This window comes from Dermatophagoides farinae, chromosome 2, assembly GCF_024713945.1.
Source record: "Dermatophagoides farinae isolate YC_2012a chromosome 2, ASM2471394v1, whole genome shotgun sequence".
NCBI lineage: Eukaryota > Metazoa > Arthropoda > Arachnida > Sarcoptiformes > Pyroglyphidae > Dermatophagoides > Dermatophagoides farinae.
Window position 1 is genome coordinate 1,719,858 of NC_134678.1, and position 24,444 is coordinate 1,744,301.

The 24,444-nt window shown below is 29.2% G+C and overlaps 1 protein-coding gene across 14 annotated transcripts in view; it reads right to left on the reverse strand.

The window, feature by feature from the left end:
- The window catches only part of LOC124499967 (uncharacterized), a 56,143-nt gene that overhangs the window by 553 nt on the left and 31,146 nt on the right, over positions 1 to 24,444 (reverse strand). For 7 of the 14 annotated variants that reach the window (XM_075735887.1, XM_075735889.1, XM_075735888.1 and 4 more), the window contains 3 exons: positions 6,579 to 6,979; positions 328 to 459; positions 211 to 267 (listed from right to left, as the gene is read on the reverse strand). In XM_075735887.1, the coding sequence (XP_075592002.1) occupies positions 211 to 267; positions 328 to 459; positions 6,579 to 6,979 (590 nt within the window). Of the gene's footprint in view, positions 1 to 210; positions 460 to 6,578; positions 6,980 to 13,621; positions 14,805 to 24,444 lie in introns of those variants that run through there. The other 7 variants (XM_075735882.1, XM_075735886.1, XM_075735884.1 and 4 more) reach the window with 3 other exon arrangements.

Genomic DNA, 24,444 nt, shown 5'->3' on the forward strand with positions numbered 1-24,444 from the left:
TCTATTTTGGATTATTATTATGATGATTTCATCATGAGCTGATTTTGATTTGTTCATGTCGATTGTTTTGTGATCATCATGCTAAGATCATATCGGATCATATCAGATTGAAGAGAAAATATAATTCTAATAAACCTGATTGATCGATGTATGCATGCATATGTGTGTGTGTATGTGTATGTGTGATTGTATTCAAACTTATTCACTCACCTGGTGGTTGTCGAATACGGACAGGAGTATTAGGCATGGAAGCTGATCCATTCGATCCTTGATATTCAATAGAAAAAAAATTGTTAATGATGATGATCAAACAATCATCATACATACCATTCATGGATCCATTCATATTTACGATAGCATTACCATTACCATTGCTAGTTGAATGCTGTTGTTGTTGTTGTTGTTGTTGCTGTTGTTGTTCTTCCAAAACTTCACCAGTGATCGGATTACGACGAATCACTATATATATATATTTGTATATTTGAAAATAGAATGGAAAAAAAAATCATAAATAAAATGATAAATCATCAAACAAAAATACAGAATTATAAGATTTTTAGCTGAAAAAAAAATATTTAAAGAATGGAAAAAAAAGGAAATACAATGACCACCAACACATCTAAATATATGATGATCATCATTATTAAATGCAAAAATATTATGGTCATCAACCTCAATAAAACATGTAGAATAAATAAACAAACAAAATCGTTGACCGCACGCAGTAGTCCAAATAATAATAATAATAGCAGTGTTTTGGTTTTTGACTACATTTCAAATATAATTACAATGTCAACTTAATCAATCAAAATAAGGAAAAAAAAAGTTTTTAACGATGAAACTCAGAGTAAAATTTAGAAATGAAAATTGAACCACGAACGAATGATGATAGCCACGAATAAATGAATGCTAATTTACTGACAGTTGAGCTTACATACATTGAAGCCATTAGACTAATGACAACAACAGCGGATGGATACCACATACAAACACGATGAAAATCCCAAAAGAATCCAGTAAACTTCCACCACCCGGAAAAAAAGAAACAGAATAAGGCAAGAATCAAGCTAATAAATATAAATCAGTTGTTATATGCCAAATTTTCCCAAATGAATCCGGTCAGAGTAAAAAAAAAATGATCATATGTAAAACGACCGACGACGCCTTGACATTTGGTCAAAGTGTATACGAGTAGCAGTATCAATAGTCAAAAAAAAGAGAATCTTCTTTTTCTTCATCATCATCGTATTCTTAGGCTTTTTTTTGGCTCGTTACGTTGGCGTTGTATCTATGTGTTTATTTATGTATGTGTGTGTGTGTGTGTGTGTGTGTGTGTGTGTGTGTATGTCAATGACCTTTGAACTACTCCTTGAGAAGCTTTAACATTAAAAAAAAGTTATGGAACTTTCAAGCATGGATAAATCTTCTTGATGAAATAGAATGGATACTTTATTCTTGAAGAATTATTTTTTTTTAAAATTTTATTTTACACACACACACATATACAATGAATGAATATTTCAAAATCTACATTGATATTGTTATATTTTTAATCTAATTGATGATCATAACTTGATGTGCTATTGCTTTAAATATACAATCGTTGTCGATCATCATCATCGTCTTATTTTGGCTTATGAATTTTTCATAAATTTCGCCTTTTGTTCTTGTTTATTGATGTGTGTGTGTGTGTGTGTGTATATGAGTGTGTGTATTCGTGTGCAAAACGTGCTAATGACACATATGTAAAAGATCCAAGACAAAGATGTTCGTGCCGATTCAAGTGATGATTTTATTATCAAAAGTTTGTTTATAATAATAATCATCATCATCTATTGCTTGCTGTTTATATTAAACTTCATCAATATTGGATGTGTATATTTGATGTGCATAGTATTTTTTTTTTTATTTATTTTTTTTTGGCCCAGTCACCAACACTTAATTTGTATTTGGCATATATTTTTTTCTATTTCTATAGATAAACTTTATCTATTTATGTGTGTATATAGATATGATTGATCGTTAGACCAAAAAAAAAAAAAATTTTTTTTTCGCTTGCTTGATAGTTGCCAGGATCGTTGTTGTGATTCATTATTATATTTTGGAGATGAAGATGATCATGATGGTGATGATGGTGATGATGGTGATTTTCTTATGAAATTGTCATCGTTAACATTCGATATTGATGATGATGATAATGATAATGATGATTATTGTGAAATGACAAATTCCAAACAAATAACAATGGCGAAAGAATCTTTTTTTTTTTGCTAGCTAAATAGCAGGTTATATAGAGACAGGTCATTATTATCATACATTGAAAGATTTCGATTAAGGTTGCAATATTCTCTAAATTTTCTGGTTATGACACACACACACACACACACACACACACACACACACAGAGACACATAGTGTTTCATGCTATATTTGACACTTTTTTTCATTCTCTTTGACGTAAATGACATGCCATTAAATGGCATGGAAATGATGATGATGATGAAATGGTATCCATTATCCATCCATGTCCGCTTTCGACTATTATATCATCAAATTTCGAAGAATATTTCATCAAAAGTGGAAGCAATAATGATAACGATGGCTAAAATTCGGCTGAATCAAGAAAGCTGATTGAAAGTGGCAGAAAAAAAAATCACATAATCATCTATTTTTCTTGTTATGAAATCCACTATTCATTGTTGTTGCAATTTTCTTCGCAATTTTGCTCATCAAAGCAGAATTTTTGTTTTTTCAAGTTCACCAAAAAAAAAAGAACAGAATGATGGACAGCAAACAAAAAAAAATCTAATCTAAGAATATAAAATAGAAAAGATTAGAATCATGAATGGCAATGATTTACATTTCAAAAGACTTACATGTTTCGTTTGGGATGTATCCACCATGTGATGTGTCAATACAATGATATTTTGAAAACAAAAAATCATTGTCAATTTTCTATTTTCATTATTATTATCTATCATCGTGCACTACTAGCCTGAATACGGTCGCGTTTTTTTTTTGAACCAGCTGTGTATCCGCAATATTATTTTTTTTTATTAGAATTCCATTCACAATATGAATCAAACATATAAATCGAATATATATATAGTGTGCACCGTGCGTACACTTAAATGTCTCACATATTTTTAAAAAACATTCAACACAGAAATTGAATCACGAAAAAAAAATGTAGGGAAAAAAACGAAAATTGTTGCGGCCAAAAAAACTAATAAATTATAGTGAAATGTGTCCAATTATAGCCCTGCATCATTTTCGGTTAAATTCACACACACACACACACACACACACAGAGAGAAGATGAAAAGCACATATAAGAGAATGTATGTAGATATTAGATATCCGTTGAGCAATGCAAAGAGAGATTAGATCACACACACACACACACACACAGACAGACACAGTAAATGAGCTTCGTAATGATGATTCAAATATTTTTTTCGTTTGTCTCCCTTGGTATATATTAGATACAGATTTCAAGTTCATTCGCCATTCATATTACCATTGGGCCATAATCAACGGTTTTCTGTTCCATTGCCAAAGGCTGAATTTTAGCCATCATTTTTTTTTCTTTTTTTGGATAAATTTTCGACCAAAACCGGACAGAATGTGTCGATGTTGATGATCAAAAAAAAAAAAAAATCTCATTCGGTATTCATAAGACGTCATCCTATTATGTATCAAATGGCTTTTTTTTCCTGAAAAAAAATATTCATTCCCCCCCCCACCACCACTACATTTCGTCTAAAATCGATTGGATAGTGTCAATCATAATCAAATCACATCATTGATCGAATGAAGGGAAGTGAAAAAAAAGGAAAATTATTTCCATATGAATACATGGAAATAATGATAAAATGGAAACAGACACACTGTATCCACATCTGTGTGTGTGTGTGTGCATGTTTGAATAGATTTTGGATTTTTTTTTTTTTTTTTGCTCAAATCGTAGATGATTTCTGACATTTAAATCCCGTTATATATTTGTTTATTCAAAATGCAAATATTTGAAGTTATATAAAACGAAATGAAAAAAAAATACAATTTTATTTGGCCACCAATATCAAACACACACGCACACACACACACACACGAGAGAGAAGAAACGCTTGAAACTTTCGATCGAAACAAATTGATTTTTTTTTCTGATATCCACAACACACACTTGAATTCTATTAAATTATTTTTCATTTATTCTAAAAATTTTCAATCTCCAATTGAAAGATTGAGAATAAATGATCATTATCACATTATTCAAACAATTGAATTTCAAAATACAAAGTAAACATTATTATATATCACCACGATTGATGATTTTTTTTTGTGTGTGTGTGTGTGTGTGTGTGTGTGTGTGTGTGTGTGAAGAAATTAAAATTGATTTTTTTTTTCTAGCATTAATGCATTTTCAATGTTTTTTTTCATCGTTCAAAATGCCATTTTCAATTTATTTATGAAAATTTGTTACAAAAATGATGAGATCAATATCGAGAGATGGTATTCCCTATGCAATGGCCATCTTGCTCTGATTGATGATTAATAATAGATGAATGACTTGATGAATTTGAAATTCAAACAAACAAAAATCAAACATAACCACAATTGACCAACAAACAGAAATATAATCACACATTAGGTCAAATATTTGTTTGTTGTTTGATGTATAGTATTCATAAACTCATCATCATCTTCATTTTTTTTTTTTTTTTTTTTTTGAAAAGAAATTAAAATATATCTATCTAAAAACGAGATTTTCGAAAACAAAAGAAGAAGAAGAAAAAAAAGTCGTGTGTGTGTTTTTGTGATTAATATATTCTTTTTCTTTCACAAAACATGACCAACAAACAGATGATGATGATGATGTCGAGGAAGTAATATAGTAATATCAATCCAATGAGTAAATATTTGTATTATATTTGTTTGAGATTTGAATTGATTCTACAAACAAAATTTCGAGGTCGAGACTTTTTTGTTTGTGTCTGTGTGTGTATGTGTGTGTGTATAAGTGTATTTTTCGATAATCAACACACAATATACTGGACAAGCAAAACGAATTTGTTTTTCATGCTGTGTTTTTTTTTGGATGATAAAGTAATGGAATCCGTGATGGATAGATTATAGATGAATGAATGCTATAGATAGCTATAGATAGATGATTCAAAACAAACAAAAACAACCACAACAACAATATCGACAATGTATACGGGAAAATGGAAACATGACTAGGGGAAAGAAAATGGATGAAAAAGAAAATAGAATTCAAGCCCGCTGGGCGTTGAAGAAAATTCAATCAATTAATTTTGGAACCATCATTGCTGTTCATTGTGGTAATTTATGTTATGGCTACCTCCTTTTCTTTCTGTATTTGGTTCATACTACATATGGTTTGGCCCATTGTAATCGAATGATGAACACGGTTTTTATTTATTTTGGTCAAATTTTTTTTCTCCACTTCCTCTGTATAGAATTCACTAATGAGATCATCGATTTGGGATTGAGGGCTTATCTTTCACTCTTATATGATGGATCAATCCATTCATTTTATCAGGATTTAAATGAAAAAATTATTCGTAGGACGAATAATTTGAATGCGATTCATTTCGTTGTCATCATTAAATTATTATGATAATATACGAATATGCAAAAAAAAAAGATTGGATTAATTTCATTATGCAAATGTAACAGAAATATTAAAATAAGAAAACGATGATGATGAGGATAATCCTCTTGATGATGATGATGATGAGAAAATCAAAAACGACAGCAACAATGTTTCTTAATATGATGATGATGATGATTACTAGCTATGTAATCAAAATCAATGGATTTTTGTGTGTGTGGTGTGAGTGCGGTGTGTAATAAAAATTTCTTTGATTTCTAACTTGAAGATATGCAATAAATACAGGAAACGAATTTGATGAAATTTTCAACATTTAAACTGGCCAAAGTTGAAAGCAATTTAATATTTGATGATGATGAAATCAAAAGATCAAAAGTGGATGATTCATTAATTGAAGTGAAAATTCTTACCAATTGACCACACAGTGTATTAGAGTGTGGCAAAAAATCTTATTAGAGAAAAACCAGAAAAAAAATCATCGTTGATCTTATGAGATTATGTAGGCTTATATATATATCATACAATATCTCCACACACACGTACACTAGATATAAAATAAAAGTTTTGATTATTGCATTTTTTCCACCACCACCACCACCATCATCATCATCATTGATGACATAAACCGAATGATTTAATTTTCATTTGTCTATGCGTGTGTATATGTTAATAGGGCGAGGTTGGAATTATGTTTACAACCAGAAAACAGAAAACAGAAAAACATTCAATTTTTGGCCATTTATGATCATCATGAAAATGAATGACCAAGAAAAAAAAGCCATAAGTCATTTTTTATATAAATGAATGAAGTGGTTTTTGTTCAAGAAGGTATGTATATCTTTTTTTTTGTGAATAAAAATCCATCACAATTTTTTTTTTCATCCATTCATTCCTTAGAATGAATGAATTATTATCCCTTGTTTGTTTGCGAAAAAAAACATACCGTGTTCATATTTCTTTACCGATGGTGAACGCACAACAGGAGCTGGTTCCGGTTCAGCAAATATGTTTGATTTCATACGATCAACAACACGTCGTCTTGGCGATTCCAAACCTTCTGGTTGACCAAACAAACGATTTTTAGTATCCTGTAATGATCCACGTCTTGATGAAGTTGTTGATGATGGTGTTGAACTTGTATCGGATTCATAGCCAAATTGTGATCCATTACCATTACCATTATGTATTGGTGTTGATGGACATGATAATACTGAACCATCTACTGATTCAGTTTCACTGATTGAACCATTACCATTTGCTTTACCATTACCATTCATTGGTTGTGGATTATCGCTTGAATGGCCAAAAATATTGTGTGCACCACCGCCAGGTGCTTTAATGATTCTATACAATAATAACAATAAATAAACAAATAAATAAATATAAATTAAAAACAATCAATTAAGATTAACATCGATAAAACAAACAAAAAAAAATGCGGAAATTAAAAAGTGGTGAAAAAAAAATCAAAATCATAAGATGAACATTTCCGGTTGTAATCAACGAAAACAGCTATCAAAATCATATGATGATATGGACACTTTGATAACATTTTCAAGTGAGTGTTAAAATAATTTTTTTTTCCTTGCTCTTCATCATCATCATGATTATTATTACAACCGGCATTGCTTAGTTATTTTTATGTGAAAATTTAACGAATTGATAAAAACTAGAACTAGAACTAGAACTAGGCTATCTGTTATTAGTGAAGGAGAAATACGAAAAGAAAAAAAAACAAGCTAAACAGCATATGGTTTAACGGTACGATTAATTGCATTGATAATATGACATTTTAGACAATAATTACCAGGTTTCTCTCCATCATGATCATCATCATCATTCTAATCAAGCAAGTAAAATATTATTATGAAAGGAAAAAAAAGGAAAAACAGAAACAACGTTAATGATCATCATGATCATCATTATCATTGATGATGAAAGAAAGATCCAGATTGGGAAAATTTATGGAAAACTGAAACCACTGAAATAAAATAAAAAAACATCTGGAATCGATCAACAATTATACAACATATATACAAAAAAAAACATATCTCACGAAAACAAAATTAACGTACACAGCAGCAGCAAAACAACATTATATCATCGAGCAGGTATCATCAATATAATCGTCGATGTTAATTGTGTCACATAGAATACAGAACAACAACATTTCGAAATGTCTGATGTTTTAATCAAGATATGAGGTTTTCAACAACTCTTTTTTTTCCATATGATGAACACGATTTAATTTTCATTCAATCACGAATTTGAATGTATTTTTTTCACTATACTTCAAAAAAAAAGAAGAAAATGTGATGATTTTGATAAACATCATCATTTACAGTTATTGATTTCAATCTATTTTTAGGGCCAAACAAATAAATTTTTTCAATTGGATGGATTTTTTTTAAACACAAGATGTGCACTTAGCACAGATATGAGAATAAAAATAAGATTATTTCGACAGTTAATACGAAATAAATTGATAATCGATTATGATCATCATCATCATCGATTTTTTCGAAATAATAAAGAATCACTAATGATCAAGGTCAATCAATGATGAAAAAGATTCTCAAGAAATGCCGCAAAAAAACAACGACAACAACAACAACAACCAGAAAAGCGAAATGGAAGCAACAAAGAAAAAATGAACGTTATGGATTTTTTTTTTGTTTCTTCCATGGAGCCATAAAATGAGCATTATCATTCATATGTCGAGGTCATGATTTTGTTTTATTTTTATTTTTTTTTTAAAGAGGCCATTACAATATTATGGCCAGAATAATAATAATATAATGGTGAGAACCGACAAGAGTTTTTCATCATCATCATCATCATGATAATAATATGCTGATCGAGCAATATGAATTATATTGAGGTATGGAAAAAAAATGAGAAAAAGAAAGAGAAAATCAATCAATACAAACAATAACAACAGCAACAACAACAAAAAAAAACAAAAATTTGTGATGACTTTTCATAATTTCGATTCTTTTCATTCTATTGTTGATTATCATTTTTCAATATATGTGAAACATGACCGTATATTCGAATGAAGAGAGAGAGAGAGAATCGTAACATGAATCAGCAATTGATTGATTGATCGATCGATTGATTTGTTTTCATTGGGAGAAAAAAAATAACTATTGGAGAAAGCAATCAAACATCTGCAAAAAAAATTTTTTCCCTAATAATGATCTACAACAACAACAACAACGACGACGACGACGACCAAGAATGATATCAAGATCAGTACAAACAAATGGAATAAAAATCATAAAAATAAAATTACCATCATCATCATCATCATAATGAATCAACTTGAATGAAATGGGCAAAAGAAAACAATGGTTAAACAAAATAGAGAATAGAATGGAAAAAAAAACAAAAAATTCAATCAAACGATTCATTCAGGCGCACAAAAACAATCAATGAAATGGAATTGGAATGGGAAAGAAAATTAATTACAGAACCATCATCACCATTGGCATCATCATCATCATTTGAATGTCTGGATGAAAAAAATTTCCACTGATGATGATGATGACAGTAAAATTTCGAAATATTGAAATTGATAACTATCAATGGAAACAGAAAAGAAAAATATAATTTTACCGAAAAAAAAATCATTGATAATCCGTTGAAATGAGCATCCATTTTTTTCCATTTTCCATTCGGTGCATTGCACACACACACACACACACAATCGGTACATGTCAGTCTAAACATCGTTCTAGATTTTTTTTTTTTTTTTTTGCTCAATTTGAATCAAATTACATTCGGAAACGAAGACAAAAAAAAAAGAATAGACAAGCTTCATAGCAGACAGAAGGATAATTCGTTTGTACAAACACAAACATGCGAACACACACTGACAAAAGATGATTCGCTTATTTCATCTTTTCGGTCGATTGATTTCAACATTAAAAATGGTAGTATTGGGTATACACATCCCCTTTCTTTTCGCCCCTCTTTTTTTTCACAATTCACATAACATTTTGACGTTATCATCATCATCATCATCATCATGATTCGATTGTGATTGGTGAAATATGGATGATTGTATTCTTATTATGGCAATGACCAAAAAAAAAAAAATAATAAGAACAAGAAAACTATTAGTAGTAGTAGGTTGGTAGTAGGCAGGTAGCTTGTCGGACAAGATATTTACATTGCCATACATATGACAATTTGGTTTTTTTTTTTTTTTTTTTTGATTGTGAATAATGATGGTGGTGGTCATTGAATAAGAAAAATGATTTTCTATGAATCAATGCATGTATGGCTAATAAATTTTTTTTCGTTGTTGTTGTTTGTTTGACATATCGATAAAACCTACAAATCAATAGAATGTGAGCATATCAAACAAATTTGTAACAAATCAAACCACTTGTTTTGTTTTGTTGTATCTTGAATAAGAATCCATATATGTGAATATGGAGGTCATAAAATGTTGAACAGAAAAAAAAATCTATTTGTCTACTAACCATAAAAATAAAATGTACGAATGGATTCACCGATTCTGTATGCAATGTGTGTGTATGTTTATGAGTCTCTTTTTTATTTATTTCTCTCAAGTTCTAAATAATGGATCGATTTTGGAACACAGTACAACGACATTTCGTATTCGTGTGTAAATGCAAGCATACAAACACACCATATATTCGAGGGTCACCATTGTGTGTGTGTGTGAGTGAGAGAGAGAGAGAGAGAGAAAACGAATGAGTCATCAACGAATCGGGATGGTAAATTTGGGTTTAGGACTCTTTTGGTGGTTCATTCATGCATTTGTGTTCGCGTATATTATTCACTCAAGGACTTTTTTTTTGGATCCATCATGAATCAACAGCGACAACGGCAGACAACGAAAAAAAAACCAGGAGCCTTAAAACAAACCCAAGCAAAGGAAGGCGAAAACAGATTATCTAAGCAAATATATTGTGAAAGCATTAGTCAACAACAACAACAACAATTTTTCGAAATGATTTTTTTTTACATTTCGCTCAATAAATTAGTGATTAGGATTTAATTTCCTATACACACCGTTAAGCATCATTTTTCGCGTAAAATTTTCTGCATCACACACACACGCACACACAAAAGAGAAAATTGACGCCCGTTTGAATGAAAATTGAATTGATGAATCTTGTAAAGAAGATAACCTAACTGCTGCTGCTGCTATGGCAAAAATGGAATGGTCTAATTCCATTTTATTATTTCATCATCATGATAACGTTATTCAATGTTGTTGGACAATAAATGCGAAAAAAAAATCTATTAAATAACTCAAATACAAGAGTCAAGAATGAATAAATGAATGAATGAATAAATAAATAAATAGTAAGAAACTGAATGGCAAAGAGTTATTGACATTGTGAATACCAAGAGGGGACACAATTGAATTTTGTTGTTTTTTTTCTGTTTTTTCATCATTGAATGGAAAAATGAACGAGATAGAGAGAGAGAGAATCCATTGTTTGTTTGTTTATTTGTCATTGAATAGCAGAATATTTGAGCTTCGAGAGATTAAAAAAAAGCATCATTAATTTCAATTTAAACTGAAGAGAAAATTTTATAGTGATGACCAAACGAAGAAAGAATTAAATGAGAAAAATTCTTTCATTATAACAATCAAGAATGGCCTTTTTTATATATTGAAATAAAAGAAAAAAGACAATTTATTTTGGAAATAACAACAATAAAAGAAAGGTGCCAATCGACATTATATTATCAACACCATTATCTTCAATTCTTCAATAGTGGAAAATTGATCTGACCCAAGATCAATGAATTGTTGATGTTGACAATGGAAACATCAAATCAACATTGACATCGACATTGGCTGAATAGCCGGCAAATTTCTTTACGCTATATATGCTCTTTTGTGAAACAATTTTAGATTGTGTGTGTGTGTGTGTGGAACATATAAATGAATCACTCGACAATCTATGATAGCCACTAAACATTAACACACACACACACACACTCAGACACAACCAGAATAATGATTTAAATGACTCATATCAACACAAAACAAAACAAAACTACTAAGGGCCTGAGTTGAATGGCCTAGCTATTCAATTTCTGGTATATATTTTTTTTAAATAACAGACGACTATAATGTTTTTCAGTTCCAGTAAATGGAACAAAAAAAAATAGGTATGTCCATGCTAACAGAAAAAAAGAGCTTATGGAAACACACACACATGGAGGACAAAAAAGTAAAAAAAAATCAATAAGTCAATGAGTCACAACTAGATTCTGGATTTTTTTTTTTTTTTTTTTTTTTTGATTGTAGAGAATACCGAAAAAATAAAAAAAAACGAGTTAAATTGCTGATAATAATAATTCAGTGGAAAAAAAACAATCAGTGAAACGTAAAATCTGGCAGAAAAAAACATTTTCAGTAAATTGTATCATTTTTTTTTGGTTCCATGTTCATTAGAAATGTTTCAGGAAAAGAATTTTACGAAATGTTTCCTTCCGGTATGAGGAGAAAAGTATGGAAATGTTGTTTTACCATAGCAACATAAATTACACACACACACACACACATATATTCTAGTAATAAATTATCAAATCACCATTTTTGGATTGAATAAGTGTGATGGAAAAAAGGAAGTAATTGTTAACAAAAGATTCAGTACAAGAATCACTGAAATCATCATCATCATGTCATTATAAATATAGAATGAATTAATGTGGGCAAAAATAATTTTCAAGTTTAACACAATGTTGCGAACATTTTTTTTTTTTTTTGCAAACAAGAATTGTTTCTGTAAATGGGAATGGGCTGGTTTTTGGTGATTTTATGATTTTGTTTTGATTAAGGCATGAAAAAAAGCTGTTATTGTTGTTGTTGTTGTTGTTACATATGTTTTTCCTTCCATGACCACAATCATCATCATTATTATTATCATCATCAACAACAACAACTTGGGAAGTTGTAGTTGAATTTGGTTTTTAGTTCAATGATGGTAACAACAATTATTATCGAATGAGTTTGTGTGTGTGTGAGCAAGAAAAATCATCTGTAAAACTGTTTGATTATGGATGGCAAAAATATTTACAAATGTTAATGAAGATAGAGAGAGAGAGAGAGAGGTCATTTAAATGTCATCGCATTCATTAAATTTTTTTTTTTTGCTTAATGCTTAGCCCTTCATCATCATGAGATGAGATGGGAAAACCAAGAAAAGAGAAGTAAAAAAAATGCAAATAACCAGAAATATAAAGATATTAATACCGGAATTCCGACAAATGACAAGTTGAAAATATTCGTTTGTATTTTGTTTTTTTTTTCTGGCGAAAAAAAAACAACTGCTAATTATAACCGATTAAATGCAAAGATTTAATCCTTTTTTATATATTTCATAATTCGTTTGAATTTTTTTTTTTCGTTTTGCTACTTGTTCAACCGGCTTTTCAATGAAAAAAAAAATTTTTTTCATTCACAATTCAAGCAATTATCAGTTTGTCATTATGGTAAGAAACAAAGAAAAATTAACCATTCCACATACTCATATTCACATTTCTGCCATTTCGAAAATGGTTAAATCAACCAACCAATGAAACACACAAGACAATTGAATGAACCTTAATGAAGTTCAAGGGCTAGTGTTTTTTTTTTGTTGTTCTTGGTTTTTGGTTTGATACAATCATCATCATAATCATCATCATTAAAATCGTGTGCGAACACAATCATCATCATCATCATTATAATCATCTTCAAGCTAATCATAACCTCAATGATGATCTAAAATTAAATTATCATCAACAACATATATGGTTAAAGATTATGGAGATTTTTTTTTTTTTTTTTTTTTTTTTTTTTTTTTGGTACAAAAATTACATGAAAAGCAAATTGAAACTTGATCCAAAGGACCGAAAATTTAGAAAATCAAGAATTTATCAACCAGAAAAAAATGCTCATAATAGATAAAAATAGTGATAACAGGAAAACACACACACCGTGAAACAAACCTTTTTCCTCGACCAACTTTATCGAGTTCAACATGTCGGAAATCGTAAATGGATGGCATTTTGATTTTTTTTTTTCGTTGCTTGTTTATTTGTTTATTATAAGATGATTTAAGATGTATGGATATGAGGAATTTATCGATAATAAAAAAAACCAATTGTCGAATATAAATGTTGTGGAATTTGGCGATCGACCGTTTCAATTGGTTAAGGTATTATTAACAAGTGGCAATTGAATACAACAAAAAAAAAATTTTTTTCTTCAGTGAGAAAAAAATCAAAATATTTGATGATGATATGATGAACACTCGAATCAAAGGAAAAAAAATCACATGCACAGATATTCAAACAAACAAACAAACAAAAACACACACACACACACACACAGAGAGAGAGACAAACAAACAAACGGAAAAAAACGATTCAATACACGAATAACGGAAATTTTTTTTCGAAATTGATAATTTGGCTGATAAAACAAAAACAACAACGACAACAACAACAAATGATGATGACCAATCAATTGAAGAGGAAAAATAAAGATTTTTGTTTTTGTTTTTTGTTTTTTTTGCCAGAGAGATCTTGGACAGTGGGGAAGAAAAAATTTAGATGTAGATAATAATAATAAAAAAATATATTGATGATTGATGATGATCGAAAAGAAAATACACTGTTTATTTATTGGATGAAAAACCGGCAAACAAGTTTAAAAAACAGAAAAAGATTATCCTATGAATGAGATGATTGAAGTAAACCGAACCGAACCGAAGTGAACCGTATGAGAATCAACAATGAAATGGAACTATACAAATAATCATCATATTCAATTTATATATCAAGGCGTCTGGTTTTGCTTCTTTCTTTCTTTTATTTTTTTGGTGTGGTTGTTTTTTTTTCGGGTCTCTCATCATCATCATCATCATCGTCATCGTCATATATACAACAAACATGAATCTCTCTTTTACACATTGTGAAATGCTTCACATCTCTCTCTCACTCACTCCATCTCTCTGTCGTTTCTGTTTCTGTTTCACTACTATCACATCCGATATGTGTATACCGAAATAAAACAACAACAAAAAAAAAAATTCAGCTAGCGGTATACCAGAGATCGAAACAAGTATGAACGATGACGAAAAAAAAAATTAAATGAATGAAACAACATTGTGCACAAATACTGGAAAACTATGAAATGCAATGGCAAAAAAAAAGAGACTAGGCGTTATTGTACCATCATCATCATCATCATCACACACAGACAGCCAAAAACATTGATCGGATAGTGAACCAAACATACATACATACATACATACACATGGATGAATGAATGAGAACTAAACATAGTCTGCATGTGTATACATTAAAACAACAACATATCAAAACTAGCAGTACGTCGCTCCCAAATTGAGAAGAATCTTCATATGTTTTGTGCATGTATGTTTTATCTACAGGCAATCATCATATCATATCATATCAGGCTTTAAAATTTAAAATAAACGAATTGATGTATAACAAGAAAAAAAATCAAGAATATCACAGAATATTAACATCGGTGTTTCAAAAAAAAAAAAAAAAAATCAACAATCCACGTAAATTGATATCAAAAAGGAATATAGAAAATAGAAAAAAAAATTCTTGGGCGCCACAAAACTCATTAATGTGAACAAAGACATTTGCATTATTATTGAAAATTACAATTACAAAAAAAAAATAAATAAAAACCAAGAAATTTGAAACCACAAAATTCAATAAAGAGAGATTCTTGATAGAATCTTTCATCTCATGCACAGAGAATCATCATATTCTCTTTTTATTTTATGATGAAGGGTGTAATTTGAAACTCACAATAATAATAATCATCGTTATTATTATTATGGCTAATTTATTAAGAGATAAATTCATTTTATTATTAGTTTGTTTCTTGTTGTTGTTGTTGTTGTTCCATTCATTCATTTGAATATTCACATTTTTAATCATAGAGATAAAGCCATACAAAAAATTACACAAACAGATACACTGTGATTCAATATAGAATAATATAGTATAGAACACACAAAACTAATGGGATTCCAATTAAGTGTCCAATTGAATATGGCTATTCCACGCCCTATTTGGGATAATAATAATAATTTTTTTTTTTTTTTTGGTTTTGCCGTATAATCGGAAACCATATGTATACACACAAACAAACAAACAAACAAATGAACTAATGTAGACCACACAATGAATGTTTCGTGCGTGTAATTTTTTTTTCTCTGGATCTCAGGGATACCATTCAATGCACACACACTCGCAAAAACACATTGTAATTATTGAATTAGACAAAAGAATCATCTGTTTTTGGGTTCGTGTTTGGGCCTGGTTGGTTGGTTGGTCAACATTATCAATAACAATAGGAACCAATTTTCTGAGGTCAACAACAACAACGACAATGATAATAACCACAACAGCAGCAGCAGCAGGGAATCGATCGAAAAAAATGTGTGTGTGTGTGTGTGTGTGTATGTGTGTTTCTAAGCAGAGAAAAGTTTTTCTGGTTCAAATTTTCATTCAAAAATTGTTGAGTGTATAGCGCGAACACACATCATACAAAGAAAGTTGATATAAACACTGTGGGATATAGAGAAAATTCTACAAACACACATTGCATTTAAAAACCAGGATTCAGTATACTATGGAGACATATATGTATGGACATCAAACAGAATTCATAGAAAAAAGAGAGAGAACGAGAGAGAGAGAGACAAATAAACAAATCCCAATACAGAAACAAAACAAAAAAAATTCGACAATTCAACAGTGAGCCATCTCTTTTTTTTCATTTTGTTGCTGTTGATAAGTCAGAAAAAAACCAAAATCGATTCTTTCGGATATGAACCATCTGGTTATTGATCTGAACAATTTTTTTTTTGTTTGAAAAAATTTTAGAGTAAAGTAAATGAAAATGTTTAGTTTTTTTCTGTGTGGGGATTCTATGAGGGAATAGAATTTTGAATGAAATATACGTGTGTTGGTTGGAAATATGAATCTCAAATTACCAATTAATTTATATATCAAAATTTTGCAACGATTCATTGTTAGTTACATATATTAGCCTCTAGGGAAATAATCGTTAGGTTTTATTCTATTCTGAGTATTAGGTTTTATTCTATTCTGGCTATTATGTGCAACACGAACAATATAGCACACTGTGCTAGCAGGGATTATCATCATTTTTTTTATTCACCATTTTTTCTCACTGTATATATCAACAAACAAACCAATGTCATGATTCGATGAACTTATGAATAATTTTTCAATTCAATTTTGGATGAGATAATTATTACTGTAAATGGACACAAAATGAAATAAAATACCAAACACAAGAGATGACCGGTATGAATGAATTCAATGATTTTTTTCGACAATGAAAAAAAAGAAAAAAAATCTTTTTATCGATATTCGTTGAAAAAAAATGATAAAACCTGACTCACGATCGATGATGGTGTCTAGGACCTTGATTTTCAGGTGAATGGGTGCCGTATAATGAATGAAAAGAAAAAAAAACAAAACCAAAAAAAACGTTGTCCCCATTTTTTTTTCTGGACTAGCATCACCAATGTACTGTCCTAACACCAATTTTTTTTTTCACTGATTTGTTCCACTAATTATCCGATGAATGAAACATTTTTAAACATATTCACACTATTATCGCGATCATGACCAAACCATTGGATCGGTCAAATTTATCTATATGAATGTATGTCATAATTAACTAACTAAAAAAAATGATGATGTGAAGTATGTAGTAATATGTTTGACCTAATCCATAATTAAACATCGATATTGGAGTGTGAATAATCATCATCATCATCGTTTTTATTTATTTTCAAAAGCACCCTTCGTATCATTATCATCATGAACATTGAAAATTGCAATCATTTCAAGTTTTTATATAAGAGTCTTGACTTGAATATAATATAAAACTAACTAATGTAATAATAATCACATGGTGAACACAAAATTGTACAACAAATATAACGGTAAAAAAATTGAGTTATTCATGAGTTGGAAAACATTTTTTTTTATCGACTCATTTCAAACGATAGACCTGATCGTGATTTGATTGAATAACGGTATTGCCTTGAAGCATCATGTATTATTGAAATGGCAAAGAATTTACTTGAAACTTGACCAAACAACAAAATTTCAATCCGTTATCGTTTGCAATAACTGCATCTATTGATTTCATCTTCCATTCGCGAAGGTATTTGATCACAGAAAAAAAAACAATAAAAAAAAGATTTAAAGAAAACGGAAATAATTAGCCATTGTTGTTCAGAAGTTTTTTTTCTCATGTTTTTCTTAAATTTAATGATGATAATAAAATCATTTGATTGAAAGAATGAATGACTGAATGAATGAACGATTCTTCATGACATTTTTTTTCTTCTCATGATTGAATGAGATGGATGTGTCAAGTATCCTAGTATATAAGTAAAATGGATCCCCTGTTGGTTCTGGGCCATTAAATCCAACAAGATCATATAGCGTATTTTTATAATTATGAATTAATTCTTGATTGATGATGTAATAAAACCAAAATATATTACGGTGATTATCATTATGGTTCGATGGATATGAACAAAAGATTCAATTATTGTTTATCAACCAGAGAAAAAAAAATATACATCGATTTCAATCATGATTTGTTGTTGAAATGCATATTTTTCGTTTTCGTTTTAAAACAAAATTTTTTTTTTTTTTGAACAAATTCATTTCAAGCAATTGTTTTTTGATTATTTGATTATTATCATTATATAAATATAATGGTCAACTTTAACAACAACAACAACAACAACAGGTCAATGAAATAATGCGTGTGTGTGTGTGTGTGTTTCCAATGAAAAAAAAAATTCATACACAACAACAATCAAATCAAATCAAATCATATCAATCAATCAATCAAAAAAAAAAAAATAAAGGTATTGGTATATATCTCTCTTAAGGGGGTTGTCAATCAAATCATGTCATTTTCTACTATGGTTCCATCATGACAACCGGTCAAAATTTCGTGATTCACAAACTTAATTCAAACATAAATAATGATGATGATGATGATGATGATAATGTTTATATCTTTAAAAATCATTTCATTTTTTGTCTGTTTGTTTGTTTGAATTGATAAGAACGAATGAATGATTAAATAAGACAAACAAACAAACAAACAAATCATACAAACATAGACATTGCTTTTTTCTCTCTATCTTTTTTTTGCCTTTAGTTTGTGATTTTTACATCAAATAAAAATGAATGAAATGAACAAGATTATGGATAAAGATAATTTTGTCAGGAAAAAAAAATAAAGAAAATCTTCAAATTCAAACCAAAAAAAAATGATGAAACTTTTATACACGGATATATCCAATATAAAATGTTTGCCATCATCATCATTATTTTATTTTAGCGACTACTGGATTTTATGTTGTTTGTAGCAATTCTGTTGACAACAACAACCACAACAACAACAACAACAACTTGGAATGTTGTGATATGTGTGTGTGTGTGTGTCTGTGATGTACTTATAAGCAGAATTCTAATTGTAATTCTGCCAAAAATACACGTTGTTACGTAATAGTTTCATCATCAAATCATACAGAGTGCACACACACCATAAAGAAAAAAAAACGACGAATCAAATAGTCACCCAACAAACATGAAATGAATGGAAAATAAATAGAAAATTTTTATTTCATTTCCCTGTTGAGAAAATCATTCGGTTTTCTCATTTATTCAATTCTTAACACTAAGATGTTGACGATGATGATGATGATGATGATATTTTCAACAACAACAAGAACTAAAAAAATTATGCGGAAATAACAATAATAATTATTATCATCCTCATCGTCATAGTCATCATCATTGGTTTTTTAGAGAATTTCTGAAAATAATCTTCTTTTTTTTCTCCATTAAGAATGAATTAAATGGAAAACAAAACGAACGAAAAAAAAATCAAATAAATGTCAGACTGAACAGCAGAAAAAAATATTGTTGACAAGGCATCCAAACAAGATGATGATGATGATGATGATGATGAAACAAGATTTTTTTTTGTTTTGAGAGAAAAAAAAACATCAGCTATAATATGAATTGACAAAAAAAAAGAAAAAGAATCAGAATAATGAATTTTTTTTTTAATAATAAGCATTATGCATGATTCAATTATTCGGTATGTTTGTTTGTGCTGTATATGAAATCAAATTCATGCCATCATCATCATCATCATCATTCATAATTCGTTTGAAGATTGAAAAACGAAAATAACCATATTAGTGAGCAATGAGCAACCAAAATGCAATTTTATTCTTTTGAATTCTCTTGACTACAGAATCATAAATTCCTCTTTTTTTTACAACGCAAAAGTGAAATTGTCAACACACAACAACTTGGTGGGTCAGTAACACACAACACACACACACACACACACGATCCACACCCAAATGAGAAAAATTTATCAATTTTATTATGGAACAATTTATGGCATATATGGAAAAGGAACGACAAACTTATTTTGTCGCAGATCGAATCAATGTCTGGATTTTTTTTTATGTATGAGTGTGTGTGTGACGAATGAGTTAATGCACTCATTTCTGCACACACACACACACACACACACACATAAAAACAGAAAAAAAAGGAAATAATACAGCATTGCAGTTGTATGTGGTAAGAATGACAAATGGCATAGTGATTAAATATCATGTGGTCATGTATCATTGATATATATAGATGGGATGTTGATAATAATGATAATAATAAAACCAGGAAATAGATCAGATCATCATGGAAACAGAATTGATTTTTTTTTCTTTTCTTTTTTTTTGGTACTAACTTTGTGCCAAAAAGTTAGTGGAAAGAGTTCAAAATGTTTATATTTTGGTCTTGAACCATCATGTTGATCATGATAATGATGATGATGATGGTCACATTCTGTAACGAAAATGAGTTCTAGAAAGACATCATCATCATCATCATCATTTCTGAGAAAGAATGTTCAAGAAAAAAAGTTACAATTTATCTGAATATGACTGAGAGACAACAACAAGAATCACAAGTAGCCGTAGAAACTATATAACACTGAAACGAAAAAAAAGGTTCATTCATCCTTCCGGAACATTTAACATTTGTTTCTTTCCGAGTTAGAAATGAGAGAAAAAAAAACAAGAAAATAAGGAAAAAAAACGACAAATCTTGAAATGAATGATGAAAAATAATCAATTAACTGTAAACATGACTGTCAAAGTTAGTTTTTTAAGCAAGAAAGAAAAAGAGACAATGATAATCAAATCAGAATCAAAAAAAAAAAAAAAATTATCATCATAGATGTATTGACCAATATCGTGATCAAAATTTTTCCCGTTCATCATATTTGAGGATGCGGAAATGCTATAAACGACAGACATTGACAACAGAAATCAGACAAACAAACAAACAGAAAAAAAATCCAAAATTAATTCATCTTCATTAACATCTTGGTTGCCATTTGAATCAGCACCAATGGTCATTGATTTATTATTCATCAATTTCCATTGGGTCAAAATTTCATTTTCATAATGATAATAATAATAATCGCAATGTAGGAAAGAAATTAGAAATTTGTATCAATTACAATTGTGGTAATTTAATTCAACACTTGAAAAATGATCAAAAATGATCAAAAAAAAAAAAAAAAAATGAAACGTTTGATTTGCCATAGATAGATGATAACATTGAATTGAAAGTAGTGTCATGTTGGGTTAATGGGGAAAAATTAAATTAATTTTATCAGCTGAAAATCTTCTTTCATACGAAAAATAAAAATTAATTGAAAAAGTGGATCCAAAAATAGATTTTTTTTTTGTACAGGAAAAAAAATGAAAATTTAAATTTTTCAATTTAGTCTTTTATTGAATTGTGATGTTTCTTGTTTTCAATTTTTTTTTATGTAGGAAAAAGAATGGATTGAACAATTAATCAAATTTGAATTGCAAAAAGGAGAAAAATTGGAAAGAAAATTATGGGCAAAAAAAAAATTTTTTTGTTTTTTTTCTGTTGTTAACAAAAGCAAAATAGAATGGTCAATTCATGATATCACAATATACTGCTACTACTAGAACTACTACTATTATCTATTATGACGGAAATGTCTTGAAGAAAATATACTAAATAACAAAACAAAACAGTTCAATGTCCGTTTGACGTTGAAACGATCAATTGGCATGTATAAAAATGTATGGCGATGATGTGTGTGTGTGTGTGTGTGTGTGTGTGTGTGTGTGTGTGTTCAGATAATAATCGAATAAAATGTTTTTCAGCCATCAAAAAAGGCAACAAACGTGGTTCAACAAATATAAATTTTTTTGTTTTTCAAAACTAACCAAAAAAAAAATTCTTGGTCATTTAATTTGATTAAAATCATCAATCGATGAAAATTAAATTGTCTAATACAAAATGATCGTCGTTGGATTCAATTCAATATGGAATGGCTCCCGGAATCCAACAAAATAAATTCAATGTTTAGCCATTCGCAATCCGGTCAAACAATATATATTGGCAATTATTATGGTTGTAATTTATTCCAAATGGATTAATAAGGTATCACTACTACTACTACTAAGTGAATTTTTTTTTTGCATTTCGATTGTCGTTGTTTTTCATGATGTAGATAAAAGAAAAGAAAACAATTACATCACCATTTTTTTTATGACATGCTGAGAATATAAATATATTACGATTTGAATAGATAAAATGTGTGTGTGTGTAATGAATGAATGAATGAATGAATAAAACAACAATTGGATAATGTAAATTTTCGGCATTATTATGGATAATACAATTCAATACAAGAAGCAAAAAAAAAAAAAAAAAAAAAGATCGGATACAAATACAGATTGATAGAAGAAGAAGAAGAAGAAAAAAGTTTTTGTATGGCCCCCTGCATGCAATTATTATTAATCAGATTATATCTGCCTACCAACAACAACAACAACAACAAAAACACAAACAAACACAAATGGACACAGACATTATTCATGTTTGTGTATATGTGAAACATGAATTATTCCACATTTTTGTTGTTGTTGTTGTTGTTTGTTGCTGATCATCTGGTCATCACATCTATGGATGCCCATGAGATAATTTATTCATTTACAAGAAAAAGATACAAAAACAAAAAAAAAATTTTTAGCATTTGAAAAAAAAGCAACGATTTGTATGTAATTTTATTAGAGTCATTTTTTTCATACATATATTTCGATCATTGAACCATTATTCATAATATTCGGAAATGATGATAATGCATAATGGATGAAAATAAGCATAAAGAATTAAGATTTGAAATGAAAATGAATTGATTTTTAGCGTGAAAATGTTCACCGGAAAAAACCACGAATACTACAAGCTAATGATCTGTTTTTTTTCCGGATAAAGCCAGAGAAGAAGAAAAAATAATTTCATGAAAACAAAAAATCAAAATTGAAATTGATCAGACATGATCATAGAAACAGAGAGCAAAAAAAAAAAAAAAAAAAACAAAAACAAAATCAATCCATGTGTAGAGAACGGGTGAGATGATCATGATCATTATCCACAATCGACCGACCAACAAAAACCGGCATGTTTTATATAGAAAATAATTATTCTTGAAACAGATGTACAACAACAACAAAAAAAATTGACTTATATAGATCACATCTGTATATGCCGCAGCAGTCGCAGCCGCCGCCGCCATCATCATCATTATCATATTTCAATTATCCAATACAATCAAAAAAAAGAAAGAAAACAAATTTCCGTTACACAATAATCTTATTGAATGAATGAATGAATGGATCTAGTTATGAAACGTAATTAGTGCTAGTCTCATCATCATGATCCGGGATCAGATGAGTTTTGTTTTGTTTTTTTTTTTTTTTTTTTTGATGATTGAAATAAATGGATTGAATCAAGTCATAATGAGAAAGTGTGGTTTGTTGATAAACATCAGGTGAAAAAAAAACTACCACCGATTCCATCAATTGCCAGTTGGTTGATTTATGATTTTTATTTTCTGTTTGATTTCAACAATTCAAGTGAATATAGATTTGAAATAATAATAATAGCCAAAAACTTTACAATTGATTGATTGGTCGATCGATTTGGTTGATAAAATACAATGAACAGTTAGATATAACGACCACCACATATTTTTTTTTTTTTTTTTTTGATGATCAATTGACAATGCAATTTTTTCTTATATTGATATTTCAAATGATTAGATATATTTATTGGTTTGATTACTACTACTACTTTGTAGTAAAAGGATTGACGATCAATAGATAGATTAGACATTGAGCGTTAATGATAGTAATTTTTTTTCTCTTCTGTTATACTCATCGATCTAGTTTAAAAAAAAAAATTTGGTAGATTTGGTTCATCTCAATCATCATCAAACAAATCGATCAATCATTCAGCTACCAACATTCCGAATATCAAAAAAAAATATTTTCTTCTTTCTTCCCAAATATAATAAAACCAAATTACGAATGAATGAATGAATTGAAAAAAAATATAGAATAAATGTATCATCAAACCGAAAATGATGGAAACAAAATTGAAGGTTAAAATGATCAAAACGTCATAATCATCATCATCATTGTCCAAGTCAAATATCGATTGATTCGTTCATGTGTATGTTTGATTGAAGAAGAAGAAGAAGAAGAAGACGAATCAAACACAACAAACAAACTGCTAATCCATCAATCTATATGAATGGAAAATAAAATTCATTGACATTTTGGGATGAATTTACAGCTACCAAATACTAA